Source organism: Ammospiza caudacuta, chromosome Z, assembly GCF_027887145.1.
Source record: "Ammospiza caudacuta isolate bAmmCau1 chromosome Z, bAmmCau1.pri, whole genome shotgun sequence".
NCBI lineage: Eukaryota > Metazoa > Chordata > Aves > Passeriformes > Passerellidae > Ammospiza > Ammospiza caudacuta.
The window spans coordinates 816,680-830,807 of record NC_080632.1 but is presented as its reverse complement, the minus strand read 5'-3'; the positions used below and the strand labels follow the sequence as shown (position 1 = coordinate 830,807).

Below are 14,128 nucleotides of genomic sequence, written 5' to 3'. Positions count from 1 at the left end.
TGCATCAGCAGATCCTGGCCCAGACACAGCTGCACTATCCCTGCTGTGCCTTGTCACCAAACGTGCCCCAACACCAGCAGCAAACCCAGCAGCAGCAGCACTCTGCCTGCTCCCATCCTCACACACTTCACCTGTTCTCCAGGAATTAAACAGCAGTGAATAAAACAGTGATTATCTGGCATGAGTACAAGAAGCCTCACACGGACAGGCAGAAAAGCTCCTCTGTTGACAGAGCAGGGCTCACCATCATTATCTGTCTGCACTGTGACCACAGGCATTACAGCCTGCTGAGGTTGTTCTGGACAGCACCAGCAGCCCAGTAATACCAAACCCACTTCCCCAGGCTTCACTGCAGTTCTTTTCTTCCACTGCATCCAGGTCTTTTTTTCCTTCCTTGTCAGAGCACAGTCTGAACGCTCCCTCGAGGGTGCAGACTAAGAGTGCACCTGGCACAAGCAGGAATTTGGTAATGGCTCATTCATTCATTCTCCCTGATGGCAATGGTCAGAGGTTTTCAGACCCACAGCAGAGCACTGGGTTCATAATGCTTCACAGCGCCTGCCATAGATAAACACACACCTGCAGTCACACCTGGCAAGATCAATTTCCCTCTTCAGCTCCTCCAGCTCAGGGCAGTGCACTGCAGAGTCTGGGAGGAGAAGCTCCCACTGATCCCTGCCGTCAGAATGGCACAGTGTTTCCCTGATGTCCTGACACCTGGAGAGAATTGTTTGTTTAAAGTTAGCAGCTGCCTATGACATGTAAAAAATCACCCCCTTTTCTGCAGTCCTTCAGGAAGGGGCTCAAACCCTGGATGAAACAAAGGGACAAACCTTCAGGGACAAACCCTGCCACCAAACTGCTTCTGGGGCTTGCCAGGGGACCACAGCCCCCTCAGGGCTCCCTGCTAAGGCAGAGGCTCCTCTGGGCTGCAGGGCAGTGAGGCCCACAACACCACTGCACTATTTTCACAATGCTTCAGATTATGTGCTGAGGTTTAGGCCTGTCAGCATCACTGTACATCTTCACAGCAATGTGTTTAGTAGGGCTACTTGCAGGGAAAACCCATTTGGATATTGTATTCCCCATAAGAAATGTGGCCGTGGTAACTGTAAATTTAAAAATTGAGAAGCCCTTCTGAATTTTTTAGCTTCACTTTGCATTTGACAGAGCACTGGGCATGCCAGCTGCACACTCTGAATTGCCCCTTTCACTCACCCTTACAATACCCCAACATTATTTTTGGATTCAAGTCTTTCTCCAGACTGTGCCAGACAGGGGAAAGATCAGGAAGAAAGGGTGCTGTAAAAAAACAGTGAATTTTTAATGCATTATTATGGGAACAAGGGAAAAAGTCTCTTTATAGTAACCACTGTCAGCAGTTGCTGGCTGTATAGCAGTGTTGAGACTCAACTACATTTTCCCAACACACACAAATATATCTTTAGAAATAAATACAATAAAGGTGAAACACCTTTAAAACACTGTTTTATTTATAAAAAGTTACCTTATAGTTTATCAATAATTTTTCATGTTTTTTAAACAAATTAGAATCAATCCCCATTAGGCAGTTTGCATTTAAGGAAAAGGGTGAAAAGGAAGGGATGTGGAGTGAGAAAATTACACATGATGCAGCATCTGTGATCTCTCAGAAAGCAAAAAAGTCAACTCAGTGCACCTGGAACTACACCCTGATAAAATTCATTAAGCTCCAGACATGTATTTTGCACCTCCAGTATCTTCCATCTTTAACCATGATTTGAGGATTAAAAACTGTCCTTTCTTTCATCCTCAGGCTCATACATATTTTTCCATTTCTGTAGTTCCTGAGAATCATTTATCTTCCACGCTTCAGCAAAGGACTTCATTTTTTTCCTGTGGGAGAAAAAAGAAAAAAAACCCTAATCAAAATACAGACACATTTTTAAGTGAAGCACATCAAACCCTGAAAGTCCTACAGTCATCTGCAAAATTTTATACGCCATCCAAAATAGCACAGCTCAAAATGTTATGTGATCTTCAAACAGCCAGTTAATATTTTCTAAGATTTATGTTTCTGCTGTAGGTCAGCCACTAAATTAATTTCATAACTAACTTACAGCACCAGCAGCACTGACAAAACGATATAAACAAATGGAAGAACTACTTGTTAAAGGAAATAAACAGCATTGTAGTCAGCCCTGTTTAATTTTGATCATTCAGTTTGTACAAATTTGTATTTGTAGGACCATAACAGGAAGACACATTTTCAATACAAATGAGTGCACACATCCTTCCCATTTCTTCTCAGCATTTTTTGATTTGTAAGAGCTGTGACAAATTACAAGACATTTAAAATGGGTTAAAGCACATTGCCGACGACAATGTCAATTGTCAAATGTCAAAAGTCAAAACTGGATGAAGTTACCCAGTGGATTTTCTTAAATAATATGAGGGTGATTTAAAAAAACAAGACAAGGCATCTGGCCCGTGGGTGTTGTGACAAGGGCAGGGCCACCAGCAGGTCCAGGTGTGGTTCCCCTGGTCTCCTGTTCCCACCTCACAGACCAGACCCACTCTCTGAACAGCACAGTTAGGACCCTGCTCCAGATTTGGGTTTTTTTAACTTTTGCCAATTACAGACTGATATTTCCAATTAGCATAAGCCACTGCATTATTTTTCCTGTAAACTGTCAAGTTCCTTCTAAAGTTTTCTCTTTTGCTTTATTAAGAGGGGATAAAAAAGCATCGTTAAGCGCCGAGCGCTGCTGAGTTCCAAAGTTTGCACCTATAAATAATTAGTAGTCAAAATGTTCTCATGTAAAATTATCCTGTCAGGATTAGGTACAGCCATCAGACAACTACGATCTTGATTCATTATGTTCCTATAGAGCTATTTGAATTTTGCTTATAGGACTGCCATGGAAAATAACAGCAGAAGAAAAAAAAAGAAACAGTGAAAACAGTTATGAATATCTAAACTGTGCACACAGTGTTGCAGGATTTACAAATCCATTATGCCACTTGATACACACAGGAATTTTCATAACTACTCTAATATATAAGGTACCAACACCCCTGAATGAAAATTGGATATCAGGGAAATATTAAAATCCCAAGACGTTTCAATAAAATTCTGAGTGTTTGTGGGGGCAATCAAAATAATTCACAAATATTTATTTTCAAGTTAAACCAGAAGAAGAATGTTCTTCTACACTTTGGTATGCAAAGACAATTTCTAGTTCCAAAGTAAGTAATAAATACTTTCTAAATTAAAGTCATTAGTATTTTCACTATCACCGATGAGAACATAAGTAGGTATTATAGAAGGAAATAATGAAAGAAAAAAAATCACATTTGTTCTGACCTTTTCATGTTCACTGTTCTCTCCAACTCCTTTGATTTGGAAGCTGCTTTCTTCAAGATTTCTTCAGGAATATCGGCCAGTTTGGCAACATTTAGCCCATAACTCCTTGCAGAGACTCCTTTAGTTATTTGATAAAGGAAAGTGATAAATTCAGGATTCTCTTCCACTTCAGATCCTAGAAACATAAAACCAAAATCAAAACCTCCTCTTTGTGGCAAATACTTAAGTCCCCTGTCCTGATCAGCTTACAAGGTAAGCAGATAATACAATATGAAGAATTATTTAGGGGAAAGGTTAATGGCAAAAAGCAATGGGAAGTCATTAAAGAAACACATTAAAATTTTTGCAATATTTTGCAATATTTTGCAATTATTCCATGAATGCCTTTTATAATTCAAGAACTGGGGCCATCACGTTTCAAAACAGTTTCAAAACAATCAGATGCATTTTTTCACTCCATAGAGTGCTAAATTTTGGAGCTGCTTGACACAGTAGGACGAGGGCACTGAAAGTACACGGTATTAAATTATGGAGCCCAGCTGAAATTAAATCCACGGGAGCTACAAAACACATCGTGCTCGTGAAGCCCCATAAATAGCAGGTGTTTCCAGACAGTGAGATCTTTCAGAGAAGGAGCTGCCATATGTTTGATCCCTAATCCCTCGTCCCTAATCCTTTGTGCTTGGCTGCTGTGGGAAGTTGGATGGTGGGATAGGTGAATCTTTCCCTACCCCAGCTCAGATATCCTCCTGAAACACGTGAAGGAATGCATGTCCACTTTTCAACACCCCTAAATGTGTGACTGGAGTGTATCACATTCAGGTGAGGTGTAAATCGTCACACTGACATCCTAGGATTTTAGCTTTTATAATTTCCATGTATTTGCCATCCTGCAGTTCTTTAGTGTGTAACTCCAAACTCCACATTCAGTGTCAGCTGCTGCTGTCCCATTTTGGGCAGACACAACAATTCCTCTCCAGGCCTGGCAACAATGAGGGCACCTCACTGCCTCAGGGCCCAGAAATGCAAACCAAAGTGAGTTGGGTGAGCAAACTTGGGGTAAATGACTTCATTAGCTGAGGCTGGAATTGTTAGATTAGCCCAAATAAGCAAACGGCTCAAACATTAAAGTGTGAAAACCCATGGCCTGTTATCCATTTTTGGGTGTAGCCCCTGAGGGAGGGTTTGCCTGCCCAAAATGTAAATGAAGGCCCTTTAATGAATATTACTGCTTTCACTGTATTCCCTTCACTTTGTCTGGCCCCTGTTTGTAGGTAGCCCAAAAGGCATCAATAGCACGGAGGGATCCCTCAAACTGCTGGCAGCAGCCACTGGGGACTGCTCACGTTGGTAGGCTGGGAGGGCAAGAAAAAGCATTTGGCAAGGTCTGAGTAGGAAAATGGCTATGAACAGCTTTTTAGAAGTCTGGCTAGTTAGTCTGAAAAGGCATGAACATCAGAGTTACTTTGTGGCTGATGAGAGGAATGAGAAATTTGCCTTCACAGACAAGCTGTGGGTCTGCTGGTGGATAAAACCAGCACTGGGAGAGAAAAGAAACAATGGGAAGGATTCCACTGATGGATGAATAGAAAAAGAGATTTGCTTTTACAAATAAACTTTAGGGTGGCTGATAAATGAAATTAGGCATTGAAAGGTGAAAGGAACAGTGGGGAAGAAAAACCCCTGAATTCCGTAAGAATTAAAAATGAAAAGGGAGGGTTGTACATTAGACGGAAATCTTTGGGATCAGGCATTCCAGGAAGTCTGAACCTCTCAAGTCCCTCAGCCAATGGGGAAAGAGAGATGGGAAATGTGGCTGGGAAATTGGGATAAAAAGGAGGCTGCATCCTCCAAAAATGTGAGACACCCCAGGGGAATGGGGTCTCCCTTTATTCCAATAAAGTAAAGGACTCATCTGTCTCCTTTTTGGGCATAAACCTCTGGTGTTTGTGGGTTATTTTCCTGGCACTGACCTGTGTGCTGTGTGCTGTCCTCCTCGCTGAGCAGGAAGGCCATGTGGTAGTTGCCCACGGCGCAGGGGTACAGCCGCTGCAGCTCGCACACCGACGGGTAATGGGTGACAAACAGCGTCAGGGCCTGCACCTGCAGCACACACACAGCACGCCTGGGCCTCACCCGTGTGCCCTGGGCTCAGCCTCGCCGAGCTGCTGTCCTTTCCCCACACCCCTGAGGGGAAACGGCGCCTCTCTCCATGGCTGCGGCCAGCGCGGCCTACCCGCCCCACAGTGTGCCTCAGGTGTTGCGGTGTGACTTCAGGATTTACCTCACAAACCCCGTTCCTCCCATGATGATTCCCAGCCAGGTGTGTCAGCCTCTCCTTTACCCTCCCAGCACTGTCTGTCACTCCTGGCATTCCAGAAGGGCGCTGAATTCCAAAGATGCCCTCCACCCCTGGAGGACCTTGGGCCATCCAGGTGTCCTTTGTCCCTTTGTCCGTCCCCTCCTGTCCCTGCTTGGTGGCTCCCTGCCCCTTCCCTGCCCCTCTGCCCGGGGTTAAAGGAGCAGCAACCACGGGCTCAGGGAGTTCTGCTGGAGCTGGTGCTGCATTCAGAGGCCTCTGGGCCAAACAAAAGCTCTGGATCCAAACCCTCCATCAGAACCGACTCCTTTCCTTCACCATGGCCTTGAAGCTTCTCCACCAAGGGAAACCTGAGCTCCTCAAGCCTGGACTTGTCTCCACGTGCTCAGCTGCAGCATCCAGCCAGCCAAAGGTGTCTGTGGGGTGAAACACCTCACACCCACCAGCCAAAGGTGTCTGTGGGATGAAACACCTCACACCCACCAGCCAAAGGTGTCTGTGGGGTGAAACACCACACACCCACCAGCCAAAGGTGTCTGTGGGGTGAAACACCTCACACCCACCAGCCAAAGGTGTCTGTGGGATGAAACACCACACACCCACCAGCCAAAGGTGTCTGTGGGGTAAAACACCACACACCCACCAGCCAAAGGTGTCTGTGGGGTGAAACACCACACACCCACCAGCCAAAGGTGTCTGTGGGGTGAAACACCACAGTGCTGCTGTTTGGTTCAGCAGCAAGGGCCAGACAAGCCAAGGCACATCCTGTCTGGCTATATTGGTAACTATTCCCATACTCAGGCACTTACATCTCTGATGAAATGCTCCAGGGTGGCATAAGCAATGGCAATGCCATCGTGTGTGCTCGTCCCTCGGCCCAGCTCGTCCAGGATCACCAGTGACCTCGAGGTGGCTTTTCTGATGATCTCAGCAGTGTCTGTCAGCTCCTCCATGAAGGTGCTCCGGCCTTTGTAGATGTTGTCTGCAGCACCCATTCTGCACCAGCACACAGAACACAAAATCTCATCACAAATGTCGGCTAATGCTGGAAAAAAAATAATCATGGGCATGAAACCATTCTATTATGATCTTTGGTTGTTGCTACAGAGGAGACGAATGCAGGCAGAACATTCACCTTCCAGAACAGTCTCCCAGCTCACACTTCTCCCACCTTCACAAACAGCACAAGGCAGCCTTCTTTTCCCCCCAAAAAGGGGGGAACCCTGGCACTTCAGACCAGTCAGCTCACAAGAATTCCATCAGAGGTAGCTGTGAAGGTGAATTTTACTCCTTTGGTTTAGTTCAGCCCTCTGTTCATAGGGGTTTCTAATGCTAACAATACCCAAAGGGATCCAATATGGCATTCCCACACAGAGTGGAAGCTCCTGTGAACCAGGTGTTTGTGCCTCCAAACAGCAGAGCAGCCACCTCCTTCGGGCACTAACAAAATAGCCATTAGTTCCCCTAATTGCACAGGTACACAATCTTAACCAGCGTCCTTAAACAAGATTTAAAGGTATTTTAAGAGTTCTCTCCTCATTCCGTTGAAATACAACTCTTAGCAGCCTGCAGGCAGGTGAGCTCCACACACAAAATCCTCCAAATTTCTCTAGCTTTCATTCAGATCCATGCAGCCCTCAAACCCTATCTCAAATTGTGAATTTGTGGTCTACATGTGAGAAACCTGTTGTTAGTCCACCCTGGTTTTCCCTTTTCCTGCAGCTTTCCTTACCTGGGCAAGTAATACCTATTCTATACTGAAGAAAAAGCATTTCTTTTTGCATTTCTGCTTTTGAATTACATTAATCACATTAGAGCATCCCTTCTGAGACAGGTCATCACGAGCATGCCACTGAGGAGAGACGTAAAACTGGATTTATTCACTCTTATCAGCCAATATATAATTACATACAAGCCACACTGATTTAAGGAAAACTAACTCATGGGTTTAGTATATTTCCAAATTTAACAGCTGGCCACAACAGTAGTTAGAGCCAATCAGAACCTTTAAAGAGAAGCCCAATATAGTGGTTTCTTTCTCTGTCTTTTGCTGGATTTATCTCTATTGTAATTACTTCTGTGACTTCCTGAGGCACCACCAAGATACAAATAATTTTATGAGGATGACTAAGAGCATCTGACTAAAACCAAGCAGGCTGGACCCAGTATAACTATGATTCGTATATATTCTCTGGTCCCTGCCCTGAAAATCTGTCGTGGTATCATGCATAACTGCACAATAAGCAAATCTTCAGTTATAAATTAACTACTTTGGTTGGAGATGGGCATATGAGAAAAGTGAGTTTTTGTTTTATTGAGTGTGTGCTTAAACACACACACACGAATTACACTCCCACATACCCCAAAAACCAGGTGATTCTGGCCATAAGCTAATTCAACTGTACATGATTTTTCTCTGAATTAAGTGTATAACTCAGTATAATGAGGTTTTGTGAAATTAACATTTCATTAAGCCACTTACTGCTGTAATCCTTTCAAATGCTGAGTTAGGAATGATTTTGGTGAATTTCTCGCAGTGCCCCCCACCACCCCTGTGCCCCTTTCCCAGCTTGGGTCAGGCACCAGGCCCTGCTGTAAAATCAAACAATCCCCCTTACTGCACAGATCCACAGAGAACAGGATAACTTAGACCTTTTTTAACACTGTTAACTGCAAATACATTAATCAGAATGACAAATACTTTTTATGTTTGAACAATCTCTGGCTCCTTAATGAACAACTTCAGTGTTAGCCTCCAACCTTACAATTAGTGGCGTTATTATTTTCTCACTTCTTGCTTGGCTTTTCCTTACAGGGACAGCATCTCACAGGCTGTCTGTTGTGTGCCCGTGATGATTACACACAGAGCTTCCATTTTTCTCTGGGATTGCATCATTTCCACAGAGCCCACAAAATATTTTAGCCTGCTTTGTATCTAATTTGCATTCACAAAAATAATTTCCTGAACTTCCTCACTAAATGCTCAAGATACAAAGAGAAATTAGTATTATCTTTCCCTTGTTGTTAGAGACAGCTGGAGAAGAAGTCTTTCTTTCCAGCATTTGAAAATATTCAAATCCAACTCAGGCTTAACTACAGATTAAAAAACCAGTGCATTTTTAAATGACATAAAACCTCTTAAATGTTATCTTTTGAAAATTGATAAAATTGTTCTTTCTGCCTCTATCCTTTACCGTAGAAGAATTATACTTGTTTTTTGAAGATACATACTGAGCAGTGTTATCCCAGAAATAAGCAGGAATAATTGTTTTAGTGTGGATGACTGCATTTATAAAAGTAACAGATAATTTGTAGCAAGGCATTGCTCCCTAACTTTGTGCTCTATTATTCCTGATAGAGTAAAGTTGTTGAGTCACAAAACCTACTGCTTAAACAACCCTTTTTTGGGTTTATTTTCACATTTAAAAGAGCCATAATAAACCCCACCAAACTTCTCCAGAACTCCTCAGTGCCTTGGAATCCACATTTTAATGCAGATCTCCTCCTAAATGTTTTTATACATGAAAACATTAAATTTTTCTTCTCCCGTCCTGCCCACAAGGAACATGCAGACAGGCAGCATGAGCAGCGTCTCTTTGGATCCATCACTCCTCAGCAGATGCAATTTGTCTGGAAAACACTTGTTTTAATGTCTCTTTGACAGCCAACCAAATCCTGCAAAATTAAAAGCTCTTCATCTTACGGGTGTTCAACCCATTTATTATGCAAACTAAAAAAAAAAAAAAAAAAAAGAGGATGGATTTTCTGTTTTCAGTGCTCAGTTCAAGTAGCAAAGATTCCTGTCAAAGGCCTCAGAAAAAAACAGCAGAGAGGCAATGTTCTGTAATTTAATTTGCAGAGGGTAAGATATAACTGCACTGCCTCTCAAAAGAAGTTATCCCACATGCTCTTAGAGCTGGCTTGGGTTTGAGATCACAGTGAGGGCCCCAGGAAGTTCACTCCTCTCTTATTTCACTGTGCATCTCTCTCTCAGTTTGTGGAAATGAACAGGCAGCCCAGGAGCTCACAGTGGAAACATTCCACCGCGTGAATCCCAGAAAACAAGACTGCAAAGCCATTCTCTACAGCCTTATTTTCAAACATCTGCCAACAGCCCAGTGCTACTTACTCATTCCTACTCTACAGAATACTTAATGCTGGGGAAAAACCCCAAACTTTAACTACGTTTTCCCATTGCTTTTAGTAATATTCATCTGAGTTTAGAAGCTCACCTAAAATACTTACTGCAAAAATTGAACCTTTTGCAGAAGAATAAACCTAAGTCAAGAACAATTAACATGAAAAGAAAATTACTCTTTTCTCCAGGAATAAGGTGTAGAACACTCTCAGCACCAACAAAAATCCCTTTCCATGATTCAAAGATAACACTGAGAATCGCATGAATAAAATAAATTTATAATGTAACTTTACAATTCCATTCACTCCCTCACACAAACCCCTCTGAAATGTCATTTCAAAGATCACTGCATTTGCACAGGAGTAATTTAAATTAAAATACCCAGTTTACAAGAAGGGAGGTCTAGACGTGCTGCTGCCTTGCATCCCACCCTTTTCCTGGCAGGGGCCTGCTCTCCGCAGCCTGTCTGTGCCCAGCAGAGCAGTGTGGCCAGGGCAGCGGGCACGGGCAGCCCACCAGGGATGGGCAGGACACTGCAGATGTATTAAGTAATTCCTCAGGAGATTGCATGTGCAAATTTGTAACAGCTCACTGGCAAGAAAATAATGCTTCACACTCCCCCACAACCTACTGGTACATCATCATCTTCCTTTCCATCAAGATCCCACTGATGCAGACCAAAAACTGACAGAAAGAAAAATAATTTACAGAGGCTGTAATTACAGAATTAGGAAAAAAAAAAAAAAAAAAAACAAGTGTGATGGGAAGCATGGCTATCAGGATAGTTATTATTTTTGCATTATTCATGGGTGACTTCTAAGAAGCGTGCCAAGTTACATGGATGATGACAGGGAATCAAAGGATGCTCGTCACATAAACCTGTTTTCAGTCTACATCCACACGTGCTCAACCATCTCTACAACTGCTTATCTGTAAATTTAAATGAAGAAATACCAATGGTATGTTACATAATTAAGGAGAACAGCTGTTGAGAAGCCTGACAGAATGCATTCAATGTAAAATACATTTTTCTTTTGCACGTTATTGTAGATATGTGATGCTCTCAGTCACTGAGAGATTAATGAAGATATTAAATGACTCTGAGGGATAAAAACTTTGTATTATCCTAGAAAGAAAAGCGAGTCCAAAGTGATTTCAATACTCAGTTTCATAGTGGTTTCTAAATCTTTTTTCCCCCTTCTCAGTATCAGTAGGTAACTGAAGCAGCCAGAATAAATAATGACTGAAATCCTCCTTTCCTTCTAGGGCTGGCCCACAGGGGAATGCTGCACACACCAGCACGCCCGCCTTTTAAAAGAAACATTTCTAACAGGATTAACTTTCAAGATGTGAAGTGCATTGATTTTATTTTTTTTTCCTGAAAGCCAGAGGGAAGAAGAACACCCACTTTATCTTTTCAAAAGCTTTGGCTGGACCGACAGGACAGGTAGGACAGAATCCCTGTGAGTCAATGCAGGCCCTGAGGGACCAGAAGCCACCAGCACCCCTCATCCCTACACTTCATGGACTAACAGAAACTCAGGTACTACAAAAGTTTATGTCACGTTACCTAGGGAGGAACAGCCAGTAAATTTGCTTTCTGAAATTCAGCAGTGATACTCTCAGTAACATTTGAACTCGGTAAAAATACTTGTTACATTGCTTAGGGCAAATACATCACTGACTTTTAAATTATCAGTGAAAATGTTACTGGTGGTCAAGAGAAAGACCAACTTGTGAGGGCAAACATTTTGCTGAAGGATAAATTATAGAACAGATAGTCAAATCAAGGTGTTTCTTTGAGAGTCAACACTATTAGCTTAAAGAAGGTGAAAAAAACAGAGACAAATCAACTCCTTCAAATATGCACAGGTTTGCACTCACTGCTTGGGACACCAGGGAGGGAACTCAAGGTAATTAAGTTAATGTGCATTTGTAGCTGAAGGATTGAGGCCAGGGGGGATTAAAGGGCAGGAACTATAGCAACCGAGGAGGGACAATGGCTGAAGCACTCAGCACAATCGTGACCTTTTCCCCTTTAGACCTGTGGGCAGCAAGGCCAATCCAATTCCACCTGTGACTGGGTCAAGTCACGGGATGGAAGAGTTTCGGGAGGGGCGCGATGTATCCCCACTGTGAGCAGCTGGTGAGCTCTGCAGGCACATTCCCTCGTGCCCCTGCAGCTCCATCCCGCCAGGGCAGCAGGAGGAGCCCTGAGGGCCCCGGGTGCGCTGCCCCACATGGATCCGCGGGGCTCGTCCCGGCCCCTGCGCGCACAAGGGCTGCCTGCAGGCACCCCAAAGGCTGTCCGGGGGAACACGGCAGTGCTCCATGTAGAAAAGATGCAAACCTCACACTGCAGATGCATGTTTCTGTGAAATGAGCAGAGACATGAAACCAAATTAGCTACAGATACATGCACAGCCTGCCTTAACTTGTTCCTACAGAGCCACAGAACACTGTCAGAAGCAATCACAGCTCAAATGCACTGTGGTACGTCCAAGACACAACTTTTCTAGAAAAAACAGAACAAAATAATTCTTCAGTTTAACAACACTACCTACAACTTTAGCTTATTCCTTTTTTTTTTTTTTTAAATCCAAACCAAAGCTATCTCCACATGATGAAAAATGGTGCAATGTACTTAATACTGCACCCTGTTCTTCCCCGAAAGATGGGAACAATTTACCCCAAAGGTGCAATTACATGATTGATTGTGAGCATAAATGAAAGGCTTAAGTAATTCTTGTTACTCTGGCAGTAAACAAAAATACAATTAAGGAGGAACAAAATGAAGCAAATTACTGTGCCATAAAGAAGTAACATTTCTGAAAATTACTTTGGGGTTATTGACAGCTAAAAGTTCTGTTGGTCTGACTCATTGTGCTTTCAATACAAACAATACTTTCTTGGCATGTCAGTATATAAAATTCTCATGTGGACTTGCCATTCACTTGGGATTGCTTTGTGAGAACAGCTCCCTTCTTTTCTGCACAATAAATAAATCAATGTGCATGGCAGAACCACTAAGCTTCACCACATATATATAAAATAAACAAAGACCTGGAAAAGTACCTTTGATTTTTTAATTTTCTGACCATTATCTTTCAGAGTCTAACTGCTCAGGCAAATTGAGAGACTTTTTTCTCTTTGTTCTAATTTTTTTTTTTTCCAAAGGAAGATCTGAATGATTTAAACATTTATTTTCAGGTTTAAAGAACTTTTTAAAAATCCCCAAAGTTCTGGTCAAAACCAGGTTCTGTACAAACAAGTTGTTCAACTGAGATAAACTCCTCCACAGTTTTGACTCAGTGATCAATCTCCTGGTGCTTTCTGTACACACCTGCAAAACCTGCCAAACACTGCTGTCACCTCCCCACTGGTTTCACAGCCTAGATTTTTCTGATTATGAAGAAGCAGTCTAGATGAAAGCCTTCATTTGTCTGAGGTGTTGTGATTTTAACTGGTATTTCTAGGAAAAATTATCTTCATTATCTTGCCCTGTAAGCTTCAAATAAATCATTAAAGCTTAATAAAGAAATAAATGGAAACAAGGATTTTTTAAAATGTAGACTCTGGTCTTTAGAGTTTAAACCAGAAAAATTCACAAGTGGTATAAAAATGAGAAGCAATATTTGCCTATTCCTATGCAATTAGGATGATTTCTAATATTGCAGCTTGTTATTTATTTATTATTTTAAATACAACTATTTCCCCCTCTGTGCTTGTCTTGTGCAGCTCCCTTCTGATAAGCCAATGAAACTGGCTGAATGAAATTAAGTGTAACGTGGTTTGCCTAGTTACAAAAAGTTGAGAATTCCTTTTCCCTGAAAGGTTGCATCAATGGAACAGTCACATCCATTAACACTTAGGAGTATTATTTTGCTTTTGTTCTTAGGTGATGTGCCTCAATGTGTTGCACAAACCACTTGGAGAACATCTTCCACACAGTTTCCAGTTTGACAGAACGTTCTTTTCCCTGCTTCACGTACCCACTCCATCCTGTGCTTTCTGATTTTCTCAGGAATTCTTACAAAATATACTCTTAGCAAGCCCTGAAACATTTTAACCTCAAAGTAAATCTAAAAGCAATCTAAAGTAAGCCATTTTTTAAGTACCTTTCAGACTTGAATGAAGAAAAAATAAAAGAAAAAATGAAATACAAGCATCCCAAGTCAGCTTGCAGGTATTCACACAATATTTGCTTTCCATCATGATTTCAAACCTTACTGAAATTTGTGATAATGCCATAGGTATGCACATTTCATCCAGTTAACATGAAATGTTTGTCTACTTGTTTCTTTCAGCTCCACACACTTGTGAA

General features: G+C 42.3%; 1 protein-coding gene across 1 annotated transcript in view; it reads right to left on the bottom strand.

The window, feature by feature from the left end:
- Positions 1-1,481: 1,481 nt before the first annotated feature.
- Positions 1,482-14,128, bottom strand: part of MSH3 (mutS homolog 3) — a 94,456-nt gene continuing 81,809 nt past the window's right edge. Inside the window, exons 22-25 of the mRNA XM_058823843.1 lie at positions 6,476-6,662; positions 5,320-5,449; positions 3,347-3,521; positions 1,482-1,875 (exon numbers count right to left, since the gene is read on the bottom strand). Coding sequence (XP_058679826.1) covers positions 1,767-1,875; positions 3,347-3,521; positions 5,320-5,449; positions 6,476-6,662 — 601 coding nt within the window. The 3' untranslated portion in view covers positions 1,482-1,766. The remainder of the gene's footprint in view (positions 1,876-3,346; positions 3,522-5,319; positions 5,450-6,475; positions 6,663-14,128) is intronic.